This window comes from Balaenoptera borealis (assembly GCF_965194805.1).
Source record: "Balaenoptera borealis genome assembly, chromosome: 16".
Taxonomy (NCBI): Eukaryota; Metazoa; Chordata; class Mammalia; order Artiodactyla; family Balaenopteridae; genus Balaenoptera; species Balaenoptera borealis.
In genome coordinates this window covers 12,803,034-12,827,988 of record NC_138872.1, presented here as the reverse complement: position 1 = coordinate 12,827,988, position 24,955 = coordinate 12,803,034, and the positions used below count along the sequence as shown (strand labels likewise).

General features: G+C 50.2%; 1 protein-coding gene across 2 annotated transcripts in view; it reads right to left on the bottom strand.

Moving 5' to 3' along the window:
- Positions 1 to 24,955, bottom strand: part of PREX1 (phosphatidylinositol-3,4,5-trisphosphate dependent Rac exchange factor 1) — a 194,532-nt gene that overhangs the window by 47,772 nt on the left and 121,805 nt on the right. For both annotated transcript variants that reach the window (XR_014236174.1, XM_082362788.1), the window contains exons 7-14: positions 21,398 to 21,531; positions 15,507 to 15,625; positions 13,834 to 13,983; positions 11,493 to 11,640; positions 4,416 to 4,516; positions 3,775 to 3,878; positions 3,533 to 3,582; positions 1,195 to 1,270 (exon numbers count right to left, since the gene is read on the bottom strand). Coding sequence is in view for 1 of the 2 variants with exons in the window: in XM_082362788.1 (XP_082218914.1) it covers positions 1,195 to 1,270; positions 3,533 to 3,582; positions 3,775 to 3,878; positions 4,416 to 4,516; positions 11,493 to 11,640; positions 13,834 to 13,983; positions 15,507 to 15,625; positions 21,398 to 21,531 (882 nt within the window). In the remaining variant the exon portion in view is untranslated. The remainder of the gene's footprint in view (positions 1 to 1,194; positions 1,271 to 3,532; positions 3,583 to 3,774; positions 3,879 to 4,415; positions 4,517 to 11,492; positions 11,641 to 13,833; positions 13,984 to 15,506; positions 15,626 to 21,397; positions 21,532 to 24,955) is intronic.

Here is a 24,955-nt window from a genome sequence, read left to right as displayed (position 1 = left end):
AAATTGTTTTTGAATGGAATGAAGTTTCTATGAATGCTAAACTTAACAATTAATAAGGTTGCCATAAAGCTGCACTCTATGAAAGTTTAAACATTTAGATTTCACAGTTGTCTTCTTGTCTTTGGAGACATTACATTCTTCTTATAGACTATGAATGAACATTCTTGCAGGCTCCCTGAGAAGTTTGCAGAAATGAGGCCTAAGTATGTAAGATGCGCCCATCCGAGTCCCAGCTTTACTGCTGCCAGGCTGTGTGCCCTTGAACCAGGCACTTGGCCTCTCTGGGCCCCAGTTCCCTGTCTGGAAATGGGTTGGAGGACTCAATGAGATACTACACAAAGCCCAGACAGGGCCTGGCCCAGAGTAAGCGCCCTGCAAACAGAAGCCACAAAGTATACGAGGCAGGTAGGTAAAAGTGTCCACGGCACCTCGATGGAACCATCACCTTTGGGAAGTTGCAGCAAAATCAGCACAGAGATTTCTCCAAGACTCTGCCCGGCCCCGACTCACTGGGAACCTGGGATAAGGGAATAACTCGGCAAGCCTCATATGGAGGCTCCGGTTTGATGGCAGGATGAGACCAGCTTGTCCCAGTTTGCCCGGGACCGTCCCACTTTTAAACAGGAAAGCCTCAAGGTGGCAGCCACCCAAGTGTCCCTTAACTGACAGATAAATAAAATGTGCTCTATCCTCACAACAGAATATTATTCAGCCTTTAAAAGGAAGGAAATTCTGATACAGGCTACAACGTGGATGAACCCTGAAGACATTATGCTGAGTGAAACAAGCCAGACACAGAAGTACAAACACTGCATGATTCCACCTACACAGGGCACCTAGAGCAGGCAAACTCAGAGAGAGGAAGTGGAAGGATGGCTGCCAGGGGCCGGGGGGAGAGAGGAATGGGAAGTTACTGTTTAATGGGGACAGAGTTTCAGTTTTGCAAGATGGAAAGAGCTCTGGAAGTGCATGGGGGTGATGGCTGTGTAATAATGGAAATGGACTTAGGGCTACTGGACTGTACACTTAAAAATGGTTAAGATGATCAATGTTATATTATGCGTATTTTACCGCAATTTAAAAAAATAATTTAAAAAAATTTTGTTTTAAACCTCAAAGGCCCACATCCTGGTTAGCCCCTCAGGCCTGGGCAGAGGGGGACGACGGGGCACACTTGCTCGGAGGGGCTCCCACCTGGGCCAGCAGCCAGTCCACCAGCTTGCTCCCGGGCAGCACCGACTTGTACGTCTTCAGGTGGTAATCGCGGTCCCTGTGGGGAGGAAGCAGGCCGTGAGCGGATCAGGGAGGAGGGAGGGGAAACAGTCCCAATGTCCCTACTCAAAGAGCTCGGGGTCCGAGGATTTCCAGGCTCTCCAGCCACGGGTCAGAGGCAGGGGGGCCGGGGAGAGAGCACCAGGCAGGGAGTCCAGCCCCGACTCCACACCTCACTCGCAGTGTCACTGAGGGCAGGTCTGTCCCAACCCAGGACCCCATCCTCACCAACAGCATCAAGGGGCAGGGGTAGGTGGCTCTAGGGCTCTGGAAGCTTTCCCCAGCCTGGGGTTCTCAAGCAGGGATGGCTATGCCCCCCAAGGAACACTTGGCTGTGTCTAGTGACATTTTTGGCTGCCATAACCTGGCTGGGGGGGTGGAGTGCGGAGGTACTACCAGCAACCAGCAGATAGACACCAGGATGCTGTTAAATATTCAAAACTGCCCAGAACAGCCCCCAAACAATTATCCAGACCAAAACGTCAAAAACGCTGAGCCTGCAGAACCCTGATTTACTCTGAGTAATGAGAAAAACTTCCAATTCTTTCCTTTTTTCTTTTGTTTTGCTGTTAATATTCATGTGTCTAAAGGTAACAAAACTATACCGACATGGAAACGCTTCTCCGTGGGCTGGTGTGGGCAATCAGGACAGAGCAGAATGCAGGGCGCTGTGACGGTCCTGGTTCTTTGCTTTGACCTGTTGTAGCATCTAATTCCTGCCAAGTCTTGGTACAAAGGGTTGTGCGGACCTTGCCGCCAAACGGCAACAATTTCTCAGCCTTTGAAGCTGACAAAAGTGAGTTTCTGCGGCCAGCCCCTGTCGGGGCTGAGAAAGGCCGGTTGGGGAGTTCTTCTCAGGCTTTCAGGAACTGAGGAGCCCAGCAGGTCACGTGTGCGGTAAGTGGGGACCCGCTGCCAGCCCAGTCACTTCCTCCTCTGGGGGCTGATAGAGAGGCCTCTCCTGCAAGGGCCAAGGCTGGACCGGGGCGGCCCCGCCTGCCTTCTGGGCCTGCACAAAGGTAGCAGGGGAGGAGCCAACGGGGCAGGTCTGGAGGTGAAAGGGGCTCCCTGGGCCTGGCCTCCAGGGAATACTGGGAAAAGACCCTTCCTCTCCGCTCCTGAGAGGTGACAAGAGCTGTCAAGACAGAGGGCAGAGGCCTCTGCAGCTGGTGAGGACCAGGTCACCCTCCCTGTCCCTTCATCCACAGCCACAAGCTTCACGGTAAAGACAACCACCAATCACTGGCACTGATAGAGCCTTCACTGTGTGCCAGGCACCAGTCACATTTAATCTTCATGACAAGCCAAGGGGTGTGAGCTATTCTTATGCCCATTTCACAGATGCAGAAACAGAGGCAAAAGAAGTTAATTACCTTTCAACAATCACTCAACAAACATTCACTGAGGGCTCCTTTGCCCTGGACTGTGTTCTCCAGTACATGGCGGTTTTTCAACCAATTAATGTTAAATCAGAGTTAAGATTACACTCTTCAGTCTCAAGAGTGTGAAACCCACGTGTGACTAGTGGCTACTGTATTGGACAGCACGGGCACAGAGCATCTCTATCAGTGCGGGAAGTTCTACTGGCCAGCACCGCTCTAGGTGTTGTCAAGGGTCTGGGGACACAGCAGTGAGCAAATTCCCTGCCCTTGGTGAGTGTACAATTCCCTGGGGTACAGACAGTATACAGACTAAGAAATAAATATATAGTATGTCAGCTACTGACAAGCTTCAAGAAGAAAACCATGTCAGCTACTGACAAGCTTCAAGAAGAAAACCAAACTGAAGTAAGGAGGGTAGCGTGTTCCAGATGGTGATGTTTTAGACACATGGTCAGGGAGGGCCCCTCTGACTTGGAGACATTTGAAGTAAGTAAGGAAGCAGATATGCAGATATGTAGGGGAAGAACACCCCAGGCAGAGGAAACAGCAAGTACAAAGGCCCTGAGGTGTATCTTATTATTATCCCCATTCCACAGAGGGAAAAGTTGAGGCCCCAGCAGGTTAAATAACTGCCCAAGAGCACATAGCTGCTGACTAGCAGGCTGAGATCCAGAACTAACACCCTTCACCACCACACTGCAGTGTTTCCCACAAATTAACTCACTTGACCCTCATGACAAACCTACAGGGTAGGTACAGTTATTAGCCCCATTTGATGGAGAAGGAGACTGAGGCTCAGAGAGGTTAAGTTATTGGCCCAAGGCCACACAGCTGAGAAGAGACAGAGGTGAAACTGAAGCTTGGAGAGAGTAACTTACTTGATCACAGGGGTGTAGAGGCTGTGAAGACGGCAGTAAAGCCTCACACCCTGAAAGAGAAAAAACGGAGTCTGGGATCAGGCCACATCCTTCAGGGGCCTCCAAATCCAGGCTGCTGGGAGGGAGGGTGGAGGGAGAGGGGAGACTGGTGAGGGCAGTGGAGAACAGGCCACTGGGGCACAGGCCTGCTCTGCGGTGACTGTGGGGTCAAGGTCATGGGGTCAGGGTGGAGGGGTTCCCACCTTGGACATGATGTCCTCCAGTTCACTCCGGGCCTTGTAGGTGCCGTCATCGTAGCGGAAGCGGTACATCACCTGCTCGTTCTTGAACTGGTGCTTGTCAGAGACTGGAGGGACCCAGGGCTGGTGAGGCTGGGCGCCCCCTCGGTCCCTCCTGACCCACGCCCACCATCCTCACCCTCCACTCGGCCAGGCTCCGTGCCAAGCGCCATTTCACCAAAGCCCGTGCCCACACTCCAGGTCCTCCTGCTACGTGCAGGGCCCCGCTGAGACCCACAGCTGGGGGCTGGGGCATCTGCCGGTCTCATCAGAGGCCCAGAAATGCCCGCTCCAGTCTGCCCTGAGGCCCACCTGCCCAGCATCTCCCTGGAGCTAGATCACGAAGCAGGCTGGGGTGTTAGACCCCACTGTCAAGATTTATGAATCTATCTCTACACAACGGGCCCGAGTCACCCCTAGTGCTTCTCTCTCTCACTCCCCACTTTGGATCCATTAGCCGATCCTGTAGGCTCTTCCTTCAAAGCATGAAGGAACAGGTGGCCGGACAGAAGTGCAGAAATGGCCTCTGAGTTAGTGGAAGCACAGCACTGTGGAGGTCTGACCTGGTCCTACTGCTCGGCCCCCCAGGCCTGGCCCACACTCACCATGGTGGATAATACCATTCTCCAGCAAGGCTTGGCCCAGGTTCACGCCTTCTTCCGTCTTGCTGATTTCGCCGATTTCCAGGAGCCAGGCAACAAATTCACTGCCAGGAACATAACATGCAGTTGAGAGGACCTCCCCAGTCCTGAGACCACAGGGGCCAGCACTGAACTGGCCTGGCCCCCTCCAACTCCCAGAAGTGACAGCCAGAACTGCCCACAGGAAAGCAGAGCTTAGGACACCACAGGCCTGGGGGTCGTGCTGAGGCCAGCTACTTTTCCCCTAGACCAGTGGCAGAGAGGCGGGTGTGAGCAAACCCCAGGCCCCGCCTCAGGCTCACTGGATGGATGGATGGATAGGAGGATGGATGAGAGAGACAGAGAGAGAGGATGGACACATAAGTGGATAAATGAATGAAAAGTGAGATGACTGGATGATTTGACAGACAGATAAATGACTAGGTGGCTGGGAAAATTAGTGGGTAGGTGGGTGGGGAGGGGAACAGATGGGTGGGTGATAAGTGGAGAGATTACTGGGTAGATGAGTGGGGAGATGGATGACGGCTGGATGGATGGATGGACAGACAGAAGGAATGAAGAAACCAATAAGCCGGAAGAAATACAGACCCAGAAAAATGATTGTGGAGAGTCAGAAGAGCTAAGGGTGATCAAGTCATATCATTCTCCCACTTAAAACCCTCCGGCGGGCTTCCTGGTTACTCTCAGAAAAACATCCAAACTCTGCCCACATGATGACAAGGCCCTGACATGAACTGCCCCCTCCTCATCTCCTATACCTTTCACTTATTCTGCTTTAGCCTCACCCACCATCTTCCCCTGCTTAAAAAAAACTGCCAGACTCCTGCCTGCCTCAGGGCCTTTGCACTTGCTGTTCCCACTGCCTAGAAACACCCTTCCCCAGCTCTTCACACAGTCTTTCTCTTTCATCTTTAGGTCTCAGCTCAAATATCACCTCCTCGGAGAAGCCTTCCCTGACCACCTCATCAAGACACCCCACACCCACACAAACCATCCCCATCTTTCCGTTTTACTTCCTTTTTAGCACTTATCACTGGAGTTGTATTATACTATTTACAGATTTATTTATGTGTTTATCAACTATCTCCCCGAACCAGAATGTCACCTCCATGCTGATGGGGAGCTTTGACTGATTCACAGCTCTACGGGCCCCGCACCTGGAAGACGGTCCAAAGCACAGCAAGGCTCAATATTCTTTTGAACAAATAAAGGAATGAACCATCAAACAAGGAATGTTCTGGGGTAAGCAGGAACGTCTCAGCAAGAAAGAAGTGCTCAAAAGCCCAGAGGAAATGAGGCAAATCCAATGTGACTACCCAGAGGGGCAGAGGCTCAGCCAGAGCCCGGGTCCTGGTTCTCGGAGTAGCGTTTGGCCTCCATGCAGAGCTCAACCCACTGGAAGTCAGCGGGCCAGGGGAGAGCTGGGGATGTGGTCATTCTGTACTCAATGAAAGCGGGTGGCAGCTGGCCAGATTGGGGAGCTTATCAAAACCAGCTGTCTGCCTCCAATTACAGGGCCAGAAGGGGGCAGGGCTATTTTTAGCTTTGCAGTGTTTGGCTGAGCAAAGACCTGCCCTGTGTGTAGGTAGCGGTGTGTGCCGAGGCATTCAGGGAACCCCAGTGAGAGCCGAGGGGGGAGGGTGTAGAAGAAACGGATCTATTCTGTGGAGCGGGAGCCCCAAGTGGGGAAGAGATTGTTCTGGGTCCTGTCCTCCCCCAGTTCTATTCTTGAAGTCCCAAAAATCAGAGGCAGAAAGAAAGCTGCTGGCAGCTGGGGGAGGTGAACAGATGTTGAGTGCCCACTCTCGGAAGCTGGAGACTCGGCCTCCAGCTGCCCACCAGCTGTCCCATCGGGGGCCACCTCTGGCACGGACCGGCAGCCCTGTGGCCAGGGTGTGGGGACAGGGAGTTGCCCACAGCAGCTGCAAGGGCAGAAGAATGCAGCCCAGAGGACAGCAACTGTGACCCAGGTTTCTGCCCTGAGCTGAGTCTTGAGCCTTTTTGAGGATCAATTTACTGGGCAAATTTGGGCAAACTGCTGTCCCTCTCTGGGCCTCAGCAGGGTCCATCTGGCAAGTGGTTCACATTCAGGGGTCTTCTGGATTTCGTCGGTAACTTTCAAATCATGTTGAATCCTAAGCTGGGATCCAGCCTACAAAACCAGACAAAATTCTCCTCTAATGCAGGGACCTTAAACTCTCATAAATGAGTAAAAGGGGCCAGGTGGAAACTCTGCTGAACCAGCCAGAGCTTCTGAAGACGGCAGCCACTCGCTGCGGCCAACTGTGGCCGCGTGGGAAGACTAAAGCATCTTACGACTTTTCAAGAGAAGCTGGAGATCCAGCATTTCCTGTGAAATCTCCCAACTGTTAAATGTTGATATTGAATCCAAAATTTTCTGAAAGCACCGTGTGGGCCATGGAAAACACATCTGCGAACCACGCTGTGTCAGTGGGGCGCCATGTGCTACCGCTGGGTGCAAGGAAATGTGTTACAGGCAGGAGGGTCAGCATATACAAAGGCCCTGAGTAAGAAGTAAGGTTAGGGAACCGGCAATCTGCCAGTTGGTGGGGGTGGGGGCAGAGAGAAGCGAGATCCAGTCTTCCAGACAGACCTAACCAGGAGCAGCGTGAGGTACGCTGCGGACACAGGGAGCAGGTCAGCCTGCTTTGGTGGGGAGTCTGAGATGCAGGGAATGGGGGACTAGTTGAGAGTTAGCATGTGTCAGCCTTCATCCCTCTTCCTTCCTGCCCCCCAGTATCGTGCACCCAGTAAACATGAATTTCAAGTGTCAAGTCCAAGGCTAGGCACAGGGGACACACAGGTACACCCTGGCAGTCTTCCCGGGAAAGCCCCCAAGCTGAGATCCAATGTCCACTCACCCCCAATACAAGAATCCCATTTCTCTTGCCTGTCTCCTCCATGGCCTTGAGCTCCACAAGGGCAGGAACTGGGGGTTTTATGTTCATCCCTGTGACTCCACTGCCTGAGATGCTTCCGGGTCGTGTCTGCAGCAATGCCTGACGAATCATTATTGATCAGCTATTACACACCCTGTACCTATGCCCACAGGTGGATGAAACAGTGTGGCCTCTTGCACCTGGGTGCTCCCATTCTGGCAGACTTCAATTAATGAATGACATCTAACTCTGTCTAGAGTACAACCAAAGGCCTTCTCCTTCCAGGAAGCCTTCCCTGACTGCCCTGCCAGACAGACCATCACACCTTGTGCCCTGAGTTCTTAAAGCTCTGACACTGCCCTCATTCCGGGCCTGTATAATGAGTTCATCCTCGCTTGCCTCACTCTCCTGCACAAACTCTTTCAATGGATTCCCAGAGCACCTGGGATAGAATCTGAACCCCTCACCCCTTACCTGCCTGATTTGGCCCCTGCTACCCACTGTGGCCTCATCTCAACACCCCCCAGCCACTCCCTCCCTCCAGCCACGCTGGCCTCCAAGCTGTTCCTCAATTTACTCAAGGCTCATTGCAGCCTTGGGGCTTTCACGCCTGCTGTTCCCTCTGCCAGGAATGCTGTTGTTCCCCCAGATCTTCTCATGGTTGGCTCTTGCTTGTCATCCAGATCTTGGTTAAAATGTCACCTCCCCCAAGAGGCCCTTCCTGACCACCCTGGCTGAAATCACACCCCCTTTCCTCACCTCCTCACATCAACCTACTTATTTCCTTAAAGCACTCATCAAGTCACTGAAATTCCCTTATTTGTATTTATCTACTTTCTGATTCCCCTACTGGCCAGTTATCTCCACGAGGGCAGGGGTTTCCTCTGTCCTGTTCACTGCTTGCACACAGTAAGGGCTCAATAAACAATGACTGGGATAGATGAAGGAATCAATTTTGTCTCCCTAGAATCCGAGGATCCTAGAGGGCAAACGCCATGTTCCTCCCATGAAGCCTCCACAAAAATACACAGATTTTATTTCTTGGTTTTTCTTCACATGGCATCCATGAGTTTTGTCTCTGATGAGGGCAGAAACAGGCCACTCCTTAAGCTCCATCACATTTCCATCACTCTTGCCCACAATGTGCTGAGCATGTCACATGTGTTTTCTCTCTGTATCCTCCGACAATCCAGCAAGGCAAACATTTCATTCTCTCTCGTTAATTGGTCATTTACTGAGGCTCAGAGAGGTTAAGAAACTTACCCAAAGTCACACAGCTAGAAGGTGGGGGAAGGACTTGAGTCCAAGTCTGATTCAAAGCCTAACCCTTGAAGGTTATAAAGATAAATCAGACACTTTTTGTATTCCTGGAGTCCCCCATCTAGTTGTAGAGACAGGTAACAATCCAGGAAAAACGAAATGTGCTGAATAGAGATAAAAATGGATAAACGCAGCAGAGTGTGGTGAAAAGAAAGTCCTGGGTTCAAATCCCAGCCCCCAACTTGTGCCCATGTGACCTTGTGCAGGACCTTTTCCCTCTCTGTGCCTCAGTGTCCTCACCCTTAAAACGGGAACAATGGCAGTAAACTGCCTCACAGTGTCACACAAAGATTAAAAGGCACGGTCACATGGCAGCACCTGGAGCAGAGAAAGGCTCCACGATTGTGTCTCTGTGGCTGCTGGTTCCTTCCGTCGGAGGGGGCCCGGCTGCTCCTGGAGGAGGAGCTGGGTCCTGACCAGGACGGAGGAGAACCACAAGCCCGCGGCTGGATGCAGAGCAAAGCCGCGCAAGGAGGAGAGTTTCTATTAGCACGACCTCCTGCAGGAAGTCTGGTCCTTAAGGGCCCGAGGATTGCCAAACCAGCTTCAGTCCTGGCCCTGTTTCAAATGGGCAGTAAAAGAAATCTCCCCTAATCCTTCCCGAGGAGACAGAACACCCTGCTGAAGCCCTAATCACAGACAGGTTAGCCCATCCAGCCGGACTCAGCTCTCCAGAGGGTTTGCCAAGAGGCGGAGAGGTCCTCTGACCCTGGGGGGCCGGAAGCAAACCCCTCCTCGAGAAACACCTCCTTTCTGCCCAGGGATTAGGAATTAGCTGATGGAGCCCAGCCCGCTGCCCCTTCCCTGCTTCCCACAGGTCTGGGGCCCACACTCTCCCCTCCACGGACCCTCCCAGGGAACATGGAGCTGGGGTCAGCTAACCCTGAGGGCGAAAGGGCAGCCTGACTCCAAGGCACCCAGGCCAACCCCAGGGGCCCAACCACCCCAAAATCCCCTGCCTGCTGCCCCGCCAACCATAAGCCTCAAGCCATGACCGGTCAGCTCCCCCTGGCCCCCTGCCCCCGGCTTCACACTGGTCTCCAACTGCCCATCCAACATCTGTTCAATACGCGAACGTCTCCTGGGCATCTCGCCCTCAACACGTCCAAACGGCCTCTGCATCTTCCCTCAGCTGGCTTCCAGATCACTGCGCTCGCCAGCGTGCCTCCCACCTCTCTGCCCGCTCCCTCTCAGTCTCCTTTGCTGCTTCCTCCTCCTCCCCAGGGCCCAGTCCCTGCCTCATCCCTCTGTCTACCCATCCCCCTGCAGATTTCATTCAGTCTCATGGCTTTGAAAACCATCTAAATGCCCACATATCCCCTGCACTTAGGTCTCCAAGCCAGACTTTTCTCCCCGAGTCAAGATTTCATATCCAACTAACAAGTCGACATCTCCGTCCGGGAGCCTGTCTCAGGGTAAGCATCCAAATGGAGCCTCTCGGCTCTACTCCCACCCTCTGAAACCTGCCTCTGCCTCCCCTTTGGCAGCAATCAGCACGCCAGCCCTTCCAGGTGCTCACGATCCTTAATTCCCTTTTTCTCCACCCCATCAGCCAATGCTGTCACCTTCCACATGATCCAGAATGCAACTACTTGCCCCCATCTCCACGGGGACTACCCTAGTCCATGGCACCTCTCACCTGGTCTATGGCAGTATAATAATTACAGCCGCTTTTACCCCAGGACTCTTCAAAATCTTTTGGGAAGCGGGTGGGGTGTAAGTTAATAAATTCTCAACAAAATCCCAGCCTCACAGGCAAGCTTTTCTCCCCACAAGCTTCGTGCGGTCAGGAGCCCTGGGCATTCTTCTACCCTCTCCAGAGCACCGACCACTGGGTCTAATACACAGTAGGGCCTGGAAACAGCCTGATGGTTTTACAGGGACTGCATTTCTCCTGCTTCTCCCTCCCCCAGGTGAATGAGATTTAAACCTGGGTTTAGGATCCAATCTCATCTCACCTGTGCTCTGACCCTTTGATCCTTGGTTATAAAATAGGGGCGGGGATAATAATGTTTTATTATTAGGAAATAATGTAATTCCCAGACAGAGAAATTGGAAGCCCTAAGTACTGAAACCATATGGACCTCCCCTTCCCCTTGTGTATCTCAGGAAGGGAGGCCTCACCAGGCACCAACCCAGCTAACATCTTGATCTCAGACTTCTAGCCTCTAGAACTATGAGAAAATAAATTTCTATTGTTTAAGCTGCCAAGACTGTGATACTTTGTTATGACAGTCCAAAAAGGCTAATTCAAAGGTCTACATTTGCTCTTCCAAAACCTTTGAAATCGACTCCCTGCATTAAATACCTTTCTGCTTGACATATCTATAGGGGCTTCTCTTTGCTTGAATGCTAGAGCAGCGTTTTTCAATCCATGGTGGAAAACCCACTCACAGTTTGTGAAATCAATTTCATGGGTTTCACTCACACTATTTTTGAAATGAATTAAGAAATGAGTAGAATAGAATAGAACAGAATAGACACAGATATTTTCAGAGTGTAACAAGCACAGTAAATGTTGTGAAACTTTGGCTTCAATCATATATTACATGGATGTGTGTACCAGGTCACAATATAAAACTTACATTTTGCAGTGAGTTGTGATCAAAACATTTGAAAGCCCTGACATGGGCACCCCACTATCCTTGATCTCCAAGGGCTGTTCCACAAGGATTTGACATGCTTTAGTGGCTCTTCCCAGGAGGGCTCGTGGCAGAAGGGGCAGGGCTGAGAAAAGCCACGTGGGTGCAGATGGTCTGCCCACCTCCAGCCTCCAGCCGAGACCCAGGGACACAGCGGAAGCCAGGATGGGGTCACTCACTTGCCAAGGAAGCACTTGGGGACGGTGCTCAGCTTTCTTCGACGGTCCTTGATCAGGTTCACCTTCTTGTTCATCATCATGTGGTAAAGCTTCTCCCCCTTCTCTGCGATCATGACGTAGGCATCCCTTTCCATGCCCAGCTTCAGGCCTACGGAGGGGACACGGTCAGCACCAGCGCTGGGGAGCAGAGCAGGCGGGCATGTGGTTCCTGAAAGCCTTTCCCCCAGCTGTCCCCAACTACCGCCACAGCCAGTGGTCACCCATAGAGCACTCCCTGCATGTCAGACACTGTTCTAGGCACCTGCCAGTGACCCCACACAAGACCTTGTAGAGGAGGGTGGGTAAGTCCCCCATTTCACAGATTGCAAAGTTGAGGTCCAGAGAGGCTAAGTCCCAGGGTAATAAGCAGTCGACCCTTCAATCTGAGGATGGGTTTCCAAATTCTGAGGTTATGAGAAAACCTATTGAGACCTTCCTTCCAGGCCAGGGATGGAAATTTCCCGGTTTCTCTAGACAATTCACACAGAACTATGATCCCAATCACTGCCCCATATTTTCTACCTGGACCCCATCCAATCCTGACAATAAGAGCAATGACAAATAATAATAGCAAATGCTTTTATAGTGCCTACTCTATGCCACTTAATCCTCACAGGAAACCTACAAGGCAAGTTCCATTATCCCCATTTCACAGATGAAGAAACTGAGGTCCAGAGAAATTAAGTTCCTGTCCAAGGTTGCCCATCTAGAAGTAGTGGAACCAGGATTTAGACCCTCAAGCTTGGCTCCAGACATGTGCTCTTGACCACAGCATGTACCACCCCTGGAAACTCAGCCCTGAGCTCAGGGTTTGGGCGATACCCCGATTCTAACAACCAAGGCCTACTCAGGCCACACTCCACTCATGATCACATATGTCCAGCACTGACCACAGCCATCCATTCTGACCACAAAGATACTGATCAGCCCCACCCAGGTGAGGCCACACCCCTGATCCCCACCCCCAGTCCTGACCCCACACCCAGCCCTGATCAGTGTCAGAAGTCATAAACCTGCCCCAGCAGGGGCTAAGTTCAGTTGTTTACCTGGCCTAATGGCATTTTAATAAATTTTGATGCAATATTAAAAATCAAGACATGTCACCTAAAAATCCTGATGTCTAACTTCTCAAAAAAAAAAAAAAAAAAAAAAAATCAATGGACCTGGCCATGCTGGGCCCATACTCATTCCTGAGAGATGATGGTGACTTGTACTTGGGTGGAAGCAGGGAGAGGACAGAAGTGGATGGACTTGGCATGTAAGTGGAAGGCAGAATTAAAGGGACTTGATCTACCGAGTTTGGGGAGTTGGCAGACATCAGGGTGACACCAACAGTTTCAATCTGAGCTCCTGGATGACTGAAGGAGCCACTTACTGAGATGGGGAAGTCAAGGGAATGAGTGGGTTTGGGGCAGAAGACAGGGTGGAAATTAAGAATTCTGATTAGACATGGTAAGTGTGAGATGTCCACGACACATCCAAGTAGTGATTTCAAGAGAACAGAATATAGATATGGAGGAAACTGGGCCTCTGTTTTCTCCTCTGTAAAGCTGGGAGGTACGTACCATTTTTAGGATCATGAGTCAAATCTGCAAGTATTTATAATCAAATCCAAACCTCATTTAGCAGCATTACAACCCTCTGCAGCAGGAGCTTTATCCCCATTTATCAGGCCACATCACTGAGGTCTGGAAAGCTGAAGCAACTCACTCCCAAACACACCATGGCCTCCCCTTCCAAGCACGGTGGTCTCTGTACAGCAATTCAGAGTTTCCCACCCCCAAACTGCACCCAACTATCACCCAGCTCTGCACTTCCTAACGCCAGGGGCCTCAGAAGTGCCTGGGCCCAAGCATTCATGACGACAGTCAGGGGCAGCCCCCACGGACCCTCCTCCCAAAGACTTGGTGAATGTCAAACAAAAAGAACCCCAGGTGAAGGGAACAGAACCGTGAAGGTGACAGAGGCACGTAGGGAGCATCTTGACTACTAACCCTCAAGGGTGAAGGAAGCAAAGAATCTCAGGACGATCAACTACATTGGCATGACCTTGGGCAATTCCCTTCCATGGGGCCTCAGCTTCCCCATCTGTCTGGTGGGCTAAACCAGATGAGCTGAGATCCCACCAAGTTGTAACAGTCCCAGAGCTCCCTGCCCCTTCAAAGACCTGCTTTCTGAAGCTCTGACCTTTCTGGAAAGGATCCTACACCCCTCCCCGAGACACAGCTCACTCTACAGAAGGGACCAGACTGCAGGAAGCCATATACGGTCCGGGGATCTGGGAAAGCCCCCAGCCACTCACTCTCGCGCTGCTCCCGCTCACGGATAATGGCATCCAGCCACTTCTGCTTCTCCTCCGCTGTCTTGGCCATGCAGACAAACCACTTGTTCTTGGCCGTGTTGTGGATCTTCCAGCCATTGGTGACGGTGTAGCCATTGCTGTGATAATCCGCTGGCAAGGGAAGGAGGCAAAGCGGGGTCAGCAAGAGCTCAGCCATACAACCCAACATTCATCATTACATGCTTACGAGTGAGGTCACAGGACCAGCCCCTCCTGCTCCAGAAAGACAGGGCGGCAGAGGCATCGATGGGATCGGGATTTGGGAGTTGAACTTACTATCCTCCAGATGCTCCCTCTCCTATCTATTCTCTGGTGGGCAACGAAGACCTCAAGCAAAGAACCTCCCAACCCCTCAGTTGCAAAGGGAGACACCTGATGCCTCCTTGCCCATCTCATTCTGGCACTTGGGCTACATAAAACCCTAGTGTAAGCCTGATGATGCCAAGTCACGGGCCCTTACAAACTGTTGGCTGGGATGGGAACTGGCAAACCTCTCTGAAAACAGACTGACATTATCCAGGAATGTTGCAGCCAGCGATACCCTGAATCTGAGGAGGGGTCCACAGGTTTCGTGAGACTGCCAAAGGGGTCTGTGTCTCAAAACCAATTCAGAACCCCTGTCCTAGACAAGCTCAAGGACAAATACACCAAGAGGTGTACACACAAGAATACTCACAGGATCACTGTTTATAATGGTGAACAACAGAAACAACCCAAACGTCCCTCACAAAAGGAATGGGTAAACTGGGGACTATCTGTGCAAGAGAAAACTACACAGCAATGGAAACCGACAAGCTACAGAGAGCTACATGCAGAAAAGCGGATGACTCTCACCACCATGGGGTTGAGTGAAAGAAGCAAGATGCGGAAGAATATACAGTGTATTTTATGACCATTTATATAATATAGAGAACTAGTGGTTACCAGTGGGGAGGGGGAAGGGGGAAGGGACAAGATAGGGGTATGGGATTAAGAGATACAAACTACTACGTATAAAATAGATAAGCAACACGGATATATTGTACAGCACAGGGGAATATAGCCACTATTTTGTAGTAACTAAATGGAGTACAATCTATACAAATATTGAATCACTATGTTGTACACCTGAAACTAATAGAATGTTGTAAATCAACTAAACCTCAATTAAAAAAAAAAAAAAGAATCCACATTCTGGGACAGTGCTACCCAGAGAAACACAGTGAGAAGCAATAATAATAGTAAATACATATATACAATTTTATATGTATTTGTCATCATATAACCATTTAAATAAGGTTCAAAAACAGAAATTTTAATTAAAATGTTTAGCAATGCATATTTAGGAGGTAAAAATATGTTTAAAAAGCAAGAAAATAATCACCACAAAATTCAGAGAGTGGTTACTTCTGGGGGGAAGGAGGCACTGTGGCCAGGGAGGGGCGTGTGAGGGGGTTGCTCGGGTGCAGGCAGCAGTTTATTTCTTAACCTGAATGGTGACCACCCAGGGGTTTGCTTTATGTGCATATGTTTTAGGCACTTTTCTGTGGACAGGTTATCTTTCCCGATCAAAGGAAAAAACTGGTGAACCGCAGCAGAGACTGTGCTGTGGTGCAGGGGGGCTGGGCTCAGGCAGGGCATGGGTGGGGACCTACCTGTCCCATCCTCCACATTCTCCACCTCCATGACTTCAGTGTTGATTCGACCCCGGAAGATATACAGGGAGCCGTTGATGGATTTGGTCCTCTTGGTGGATTTCTTGCTCCCAGTGACCCTGAAAGACAGTGGGAAGTCAATGTCCCCTATGCCTCCTCTCCTTGGGGCTCAACCGTCTTCAATAGAGCAAAGGGAAGCAAGGCAGTAACACAGAAGGGCGCCCGGGGACACGAGAAGTGTGGGAACCAGGTCAGAAGTATGGCATTTTGGCTGGTGGTTGGGTGACTTGAGCAAGTCACTTTTCCACTCTCAGCCACAGCTTCCTCATCTGGAAAATGGGCTAATAGCCTTGCTGACCTCCCAGAGCTACTTCTGAGCCAACAGGAGATGTGGATGTGAAACCAACAAGAAGCAAAAGAAACCCACTCTTCTAGGCTAGAAAATGGGTAGAGACTCTCAGGGTGTCTAACAAACAGGAACTTCCTGAAATAAAACCAGAATGGAAAGGAACTTGGAGTAGGAAGTCCATCCATCCATCCACTTACATCTACCTACCCACCATTCATTCATTCATTCAGGTGAATTCTCTTGCCCACCCACTTTGTCACTCAACAAACAATCTGACCAGTGCTTCGTATGGGAAGGATACCAAGTTGGGACCAGGGGAGTCACTCACCCATGCATTCAACAGGCACTCAAGAAAATTCGTACTGGGCACCAAGCACTATTCTAGGTGCTAGGGCTGCAGCAGGGAACAAAACAAAGTCTCTGAGAATATACCTTCCAATACAGGAGGGCAGAAGGTACCCCAAAAGCCCTCCATCACGCCCCCTTCTGGTCACTACCCCCTGCAAGGGTAACCACTAGCCTGACGCCTAAACTCATGGATTCACTCTGCCTGTTTTGGAACTTCACATACATGGAATCACACAGGGTGATGGTGATGGACATTTGGGTTGCTTCCAGTTTGGTGCTGCTGTGAATGTTCTGGTACATGTCTTATGAAGAACATATGTGTGCATTTCTTCGGGTTATCTACCTAGGAGTTGAATTGCTCAGTTAAAAGGAATGCATACGATCGGCTTTGGTAGATACTGCCAAGCCGTATCAATTCTCCCACCCCTAGCAGCATAGGGACATTCCAGTTGCTCCACATCCTCTATAACTGGTATTGAATTTCTCATTTTGGCCATTCTGGCGGCAGAGAGGAGTGTCTCTAATAAAGATTTCATCTGTATTTCCCTGATGAGTAATGAGGCTGAGCACTTTTTCATGTTTATTGGCCATCTGGTGTCTTCCACCTGTGAAATGACTGTCCCTTGACCATTTTTCTGTTGGGTTGTCTGTCTTTTTCTTAATGATTTATAGCAGGGCTCGGCAAATGTCATCTGAAAAAGGGCCAGAGAGTAAACATTTTCAATTGTGTGGGCCATATGTTCTCTGTTACAGCTACTTAACTCAGCCCTTGAGGCATGAGAGCATCCACAGACAACACAAAAATGAATGGGCATGGCTGTGTGCCAATAAAACTTTATTTATAAAAATAGGCAGAGGGCCAAAATTGCCTATATATTTTGGATATGAGTCCTTTGCAAAGTGGATTGCAAAGATCTTCTCCTCTGTGGCTTGCCTTTTTACTCTCATCTTGGTGTCTTTTGATGAACAGAAGTTCTTAATTTTAAGGTAGTCTGATAAATCTATTTTTCCTTTATAATTATACTTTCTGTCCAATTTAAGAAATCTTTGCTTACCCCCAGATCATGAAGATAGCTTCCTATGCCTTCTTCTAGAAGCTTTATTGTTTTATCTTTCACAGTTAAATCAATAATCCATCTGAGGAAGACTTTTGTATACTGTGTGAAGTAAGGGGTCAAGACTCATTTTTCCCACTGGATATCAAACTGACCAAGCACCATTTATTGAACCTCATTGGTGCTTCTGTTGAAATTCAAATGACCGCTTACATGTATGTCTGCTTCTGGACTCACTACTCCATTCCATTAATCTTTTTCTCTGTTTTTACACCAATACTACGTTGTCTTAATTACTATAGCTATATAGTAAGCCGTGGTATCAGTAATAAAAGTCCTCCAGCTTTGTCCTTCTTCAAAACTGTCTTAACTATTTTTGTCTCTTTCTGTTTCCATGTAAATTTTAAAATCATTTACGTACATATACACACAACCTCCCTCCTGGAATTTTTATCATAATTACATTGAAGTTCTGACCAACGTTTGATGAGAGAATGCAAAGCACTTGCTGGTGATGGGGGGTGAGGCAGGTCAGAATCAAGGACAACTAAGATTCTGGCCTGAGATCCTAGGTAAATGATGGTGCCATTTACTGGGAATGACGACGACTCGAGGAAAAGGTTTGGAGCAGGAGTTACAATGAAAATGAAGAGCCTTGTTTTAGACCCAAGTTAAGTGTAAGCTGTCTGTGACACACCCAAGGGAAGATACAGATTTAGATTTCTTCTACCTTACATACCATGTGCCAGGCATCATTCTAACCATGTTACATGTTTTATCTTAATCTATAAAAACCACCTCATGAGATGGAGACTGCTTTCATCCCCATTAACCAGACAGGAAAACAGAGGCACAAAGAGCTGACATAACTTGCCCAAGGTCACACAGCTTGCAAGCAGCAGCGTCTCTGAGTCTTTAACCACTACACGCTGCTGACGCCTCTAAGATGTTAAACAAGCAGTCGAGATACATGAGACTTAGCTCTTCTGTGTCTCAGTTTTGCCTTCTGAAGAACGGGGAGGTGCGTTTTTAAAACTCTCCCTTCCACTTCTGACATCCAAGGAGCCTCTGCTTTTGAATCAGACCAGAAGCACTCTGAGTCAGAGACCGCCCCTGACCCACAACCTGGACAGGCAGTGCCTGGCATGACCCAGGCAAAGACACGACCGTAGACAGACACCTACCAGCGTCAGGCGTTTCCTGTGACTACATCAGAGCCAGGCTGGGAGTTCCATCCACCATTGCCCAATCCCTCTGACACCTCTCAGAGCCCAGCCCTCTGGCTCCTCACCCAGAGCAGGGACGGAGGCCGCCTGCCAGGTTCTCCCAGGCGACAGATGTGCCCTCTCCTTCCAGCCAGCCCAGCTCATTTGCAGGCCTGAGGCAGGAAACGGCCTTACAAGAGTGCGTGCACCCTAGACGACCCACTGGGTGTCCAGTACGATCGGCATCAGCTGCTGCTGCTCCAACGGAGGAAGGGCCCACGCTAGGGTGGCTGAAGGCTGAGCAAAAGTGGCCCAGGCTGGGAGGTCACAGAGGCCTGAAGGGACATTCTGCTTTCTAAACCCCAGTGTCCTGGGAAAAGTGCCTGCTTCAGACAGCCCACAGCGGGTGGTGGGGAAGGACTAGGGGTGGACGCTGGCAGTGGCCTTGGTATTGCCGAAGGACTCTCAGGATGGCTCCAGTGAGAACAGGCAGGAAGCAAGGAGGAAGGAGAAGGGGGGGCATTGATGGGGGGATAGGAGGACATGAGACAGATGCAGACAGACTAACGGGAATAAAATATCAAATGAGAAAGAGACACACTGACCCAGCCACTCAGAGATGGTGAAAGAGGGAGATGGAGGTCTCTGACCAGAAGGGCCAAGTCCCAGAACAGGGAGGAAAGGGGGGAAGGGGAAGGGCCTGTGGCTAAAGCACCTACTATGTGCCAGGTGCTGCACCCGTGGGATCGCACCAAATTAGGAATACATCACGTGTGGAGGTAAGTTAACAGTAATAGCAGCTACTCCTTATTCTGGGCACTTACTATGTGCCAGGCACACTTAACATGTTTGCCCTTGTACATGGTACAAGATACATGATAATTCATCCTGGTTTACAGATGAGGAAACTGAAGCAAAGAGAGGCAAAGTCACAGAGCTAGAGAAATGGCTCAACAGGGATTCAACAGTAAGGAGCTTGGCTCTTAAGCAAACGCTACTGTAAGAAGGGGTTTATCAACCCCATTTTACAGATGAGAAAACTGAGGCTCAGAGAGGTCAGGCTGGAGGAGGAAGACAATGAGAAGCTTCCCCACACTCACACGGAAAGCCCATCATTCATCCTGTAGAAAGGTTCCTCACCACCACCTTAGGAGGCCAGCAGAATCAGACAAGGAAAACGAGGCTCAGACAGACAATAAGTGACAAGCCCAGAGCCACAATGGAAGTTGGAGGTGATGCTGACAGTAGGACCCAGGATCTGGACCTCCCCTCAGCCCTAACTTTTGCTAGATAAAAAAGTAAAGAAGCCTCTGGAAAGTCACCATTTCATCCCTAAAACAAAATAACAGGAAGCTTAATTCAAAAAGGGCTGCACTGGTCAGTTGTCCTCTACCTCCTCAGCGAGAAAACTGAAAGGCAAGAATTCTCTTGGTCCACCAATCTACCCACCCACTCATGCATCCAACCATCCACTCGTGCCCCTACCCCTCCGTCTCCCAACTTTCCCTCGCTCCAATCATTCATCCACCTATCCATCAACGCAACCATCCTATCAACCAACCTCCCATACCAGAGTCCAACCACCCTGGTAACTATCAACCAATCATCCTTCAACACACCCATCCAACTGATCATCCATCCACTTATCTCCAAACCTCCACCACCCACTCAGCCTCCCAATTTTATGACCATCCAACCATCCATCCATCTACCCATTCACTCAGCAAACCATACATAAAGGCTCCAACACACCTTTCATTTAAATACACCTCTCCTAGGGACTTCCACGGTAGTGCAGTGGTTAAGACTCTGCGCTCCCAGTGCAGGGGGCCTGGGTTCAATCCCTGGTCAGGGAACTAGATCCCACAACTAAGAGTCCGCATGCCACAACTAAGGAGCCCGCGAGCCATAACTAAGACCCGGCACAACCAAATAAAAATAAATAAATAAATATTTAAATAAATAAATAAATACAACCTCTGCCAGCTCATCATGTCTTCATTTCCATTTCTCCAACTACCCAAACATTCACAGATTCCCCCAACTTTCTATCTACCCCTCCATCCAGCCATCTCCTAAACCTCCAACCACCTGACTGCTCACTCATCCATCTACTCGTTCATCCATCCACGAATCAGTTCATACACACAGCCACAATCACTCCCATTCATCTCCCAAACCTGCAACTACCCATCTATCCCTCCTCCCATCTGCCCACACATCCAACCATACATACATCCGCACCAGTCTACCACTCATCCACCCATCCATTCACTCTACAAAGTTTAAGAAGCTCCAGTGAAAGACACAAAGATGACAAAGATACTATCTTTCCCTCAAAAAACTTAACAGGAGAGGACTTCCCTCCCCTCAAACCATCTACCTTTGGATCTTAGAATCACAGGATTCTGGTGGCACAAAGACTCTCCAAACTTCCATGACTGTCTCGACCTACACTGTCCACTGTGGCAGCCACAAGCCACAGGTGTCTACTGAGCACTTAAAAGGTGCCTAGTACAAATTGAGATGTGCTGTAAGTGTAACATACAGACCAGATTTTGAAGCTTTAGTGTAAATTTTTAAAAAGAATGCAAAATACCTATTTAATAAATTTTGTAAGTTGATTAAGTTGAAATAATAATATTTGGGGATATATTGGGGTAAATGAAATACGTTATTTAAATTCATTCCACCTATTTCTTTTGCTCTTTTTAATGTGACTACCAGAAAATTTTAAATAACCGATGTTCTTGGATAGTGCTGATCTAGAACAACTCCCTCAACTCGGAAGAGAAGAGGGAGGCCCAGAGAGGGAAGTGACAAGCCTATGTCAAGAGTTCAACCCAATCCCAGCCTCCTGACCCACCCAGGCAGCCCTGTCCCAGCCTCCCAGCCCACCCGGGCAGCCCTGTCCCAGTCTCCCCAGCAACTCACCTGGATTTCCGCTTGCAATAGACAAGGAGGTTGTCAAAGAGGAAGAAGGCTCTCTCCTGGATATTGCCCGCGGAGATTTTTAACAAAGTCCCTTGCAGGAGGAGCTGGGTGCAGATGTCCGTGAGGTTGGAGCCCTGGGAGAGCGATGGGGGGTTGCGGTGCATGAGCTGGCAAATCCAGGCGCTCCCTTGGGAATGCCCCCCTTCCTTCCCACAGACAGAACCTGCACCTGCCTCCCTCGCACCCCCAAAATCTCAGTGCACCACTGGAGGCACATCTGTGAGCCGACAGAAACCCAACACAACCTGATCGACGGCTTCCCTCTGGTGAGTGTGCCAGAACAACGCTGGCAGGAGCATACAGAGATGACCATTTCAGAGAACAGGGACTTGGGGCTCAGGGAGGTGAAAGGACTCACTCAGCTCACACGGCCCTAGTTGACATCTGGTTTTGTTATGGGTTTTGTTGGTTTTTTGTTTGGTTGGGTTTTTGCCTCTCTCCTCCCCTCCTTATTTATTTGTGTCTTGACTTGTTACTTTATCTCCTCCACAAGAATGCCACTTCCATAAGGACAGGAAGCGTTATCAAGCATCTATCAAGCATTTGCCACGGTATTCCCAGCACCTACTGCACTCTCTGGCACACAGTATGTGCTCAATAAATGTTTGCAGAACAGGTGACCAAGGCAATGTGAGCTCCACCAGGGGCAGAGGATTCTGAGAGCACCCTCTCTAGCTCAGGATGTGAGAATAGATGGGAACAGTTCCCAAATTCTACCTGGTCATCTATGCTAAATGACCAAGATGTTAGGTGTGCATGACGTTCACTGAACTTCCATGGGGTTCAGGGCGATGTGGTCAGGAAAGGCACCGCGGAGGAGCAAGGTGGGCCTGGGAGGATGGCGAAGATAAAGAGGCTGAGGATAGGGATAGGCAAGGTCCCTGCTGGGAGGAGTCCTCAGAGCCAGGGACCACACAGGTCCATCTGGAACTCTGGGGGCACCAAGGCAGGGGCAGAGAGAGCCCAAAGTGCTAACAGAGAGGAAGCTGGAAAGAGACCTTGGAGGGCACAGAATGCCGGCTAAGGAAGCCCCTGGAGGGTCCCCAAATCCGTGCTCCTCTTCCGTCACAGGAATGGAGTTTCAGCTGGCACATGGCTGCCCAACCACAGTCTCCACTTCCCAGCATCCCTTGCGCCAGGCATGGTCATGTGACTACATTATGGCCAGTATGCCCCACTTCTACATCATTTCCTTGAGAAAACTGCCTCCCTCCCTTTCCTCTCTTCCCTCCTCTTGCCATAGGCTGGAAGATGGCCACGGTAGTGGAATACACAGTAGCAAAGGACGGAGGAAGGCGTTGGAAGGGACCAGGGCCCAAATGGAGCAGAGGTGACCCACCCCAAGCCTGCATCACTACTGAGTAATAAACTTTTATCTCATTTAAGCCACTGAAGTCTCTCTTTCTTACAGCCGCCAACTTTAAATACTTGATGTACTTTTAAATACATCAAGATAAGGTTGGAGGCCCCATCAATAGGTGGGCAAGGGGGTGCCCCTGACATTTAGGCCCAGGGGATATTATGCAAAAGTGGCATTTTAGGGGAAACTCATTTCACCAACCTGCAGATCATGGTGAAGGGAGAAACAAAGAGACGTGATGCTATCTCTGCCTGGAAATGAACTTGGGGAGGAAAGAAGGAGAATTCTTCATAGAATCTCTTTCCCCAGATGCTCAACGCCCAGAACTGACAAGGAGTTCATACCCCAGAAAGATCTGCTAACTCAATTATTTCTGATACCCAGTATGGGAAACTGGTTTTGGCAACTCAGAAATCAGGCTGTTTTCTAACTGCCCACTACAGTCTCCCCAACTGCTGTCAGAGCTGGTTTGCTCTGTGCCCACGGGCCGGCTAGAAGCAGCAAATCCATTTGGTCAGTGGTGCCAGAGACCCCCTCTGGGGCCCACTCGGGGTCCTGGGAAACCAGCTTCTTTGCAATCAAGAGCTGTGCAGCCCAGGACAGAAGCACACACCCGTTAACAGAAATCACAGCCTGGACGCTCGCGTGCCACAGGCAGGTATGTGATGCCCGCAGCACAGCGACCCAGCGAGGTAGCGCCCCTGCTGCCCTGGGGCTAGGGGATGAAGAGCCCCTTGGAGCCCCAGCGTCCTTGCAAACAGGGAGAGTGTGACTCCCTGGCTGATGAGAGTCCGTCAGTGGCCCACGGGCCACTCAGAGCACAGAGCAGCTCGACAGTTCCTTCGAGACACGTGCTTCCTGTCTCCTCCACCTCACTCATGTCCACCCACCAGCCCTTCCAGGCTCCAAAGGGAGATTTTGGCTGCTTGTACAGTAAGTCTCCTACATACGAACCTTCAAGTTGCGAACTTTCAAAGATGCGAACATGTGTTTGCATGTCCAATCACGTAACTTAGTTTTCGTGTCTGGCGTTATCTGTAAAAGTTGGGTACCGGGCTTCCCTGGTGGCGCAGTGGTTAGGAATCTGCCTGCCAATGCAGGGGACACGGGTTCGAGCCCTGGTCCGGGAAGATCCCACATGCCGCGGAGCAACTAAGCCCGTGCGCCACAACTACTGAGCCTGCGCTCTAGAGCCCGTGAGCCGCAACTGCTGAGCCCACGTGCCACAACTACTGAGCCTGCGCTCTAGAGCCCGTGCTCCGCAACAAGAGAAGCCACCGCAATGAGAAGCCCGCGCACTGCAGTGAAGAGCAGCCCCTGCTCGCCTCAACTAGAGAAAGCCCACGCGCAGCAATGAAGACCCAACACAGCCAAAAATAAATAAATTAAATAAATTAAAAAAAAAAAAAAAAGTTGGGTACCTAGGCTTTGTTGGACTCATGAACAAACTGGACTTACAAATGCACTCTTGGAACGGAACTCGTTCGTATGTAGGAGACTTACTGTATATGAACCTAGTACCTGGCCCAGCTGTAGGGCCCAAGAGCCTGGAGGTCACACAGACCTAGACCAATGTCAGGGGACAGCAGAGAAGAAGCACACCCAGCCTGGGAAGCTGCCTCCCTGGCCTTGGCCAAGGACCACCCAGCAAACTGCATCTGAAATGCCAAGGACACTACAGGGGGAGGCCCCTTCCACCCCAGGCCTGCTACGAAGCCCGGCTGACACTCGGTTTCCCCGGAATCCTTGAACCCAGGTCAGGGGTGGTGCTAAGGATCAGATACACAGGGAAGAGGCTGAGCACCAAGGCGTCCACCAGTCAGGGCTGGAGTCCTCCTTCAGACAGTGCAGAACTGAAGTGGTGACATCCAGAGAAGATGACAAAAGCTAACACAGGCAGAGGGCTTTCCACCCACCAACTCCTGTTCTAAGGATCTTACAAAACTCTGTTAATCCTTACAACTCTCATTTTACAGATGAGGAAGCTGAGGCACAGAGCAGTGAAGGGACTTGTTCAAGGTCATAGAGTTGGTCAGTGAGTGAGCTGGGACCTGAACCCAGACAGGTGGTCCCACCATCCTATCCACTCACCTCTACTACCCTGTGCTGCCTCCTAGAAGGTAACCTGAAGGTTTTCT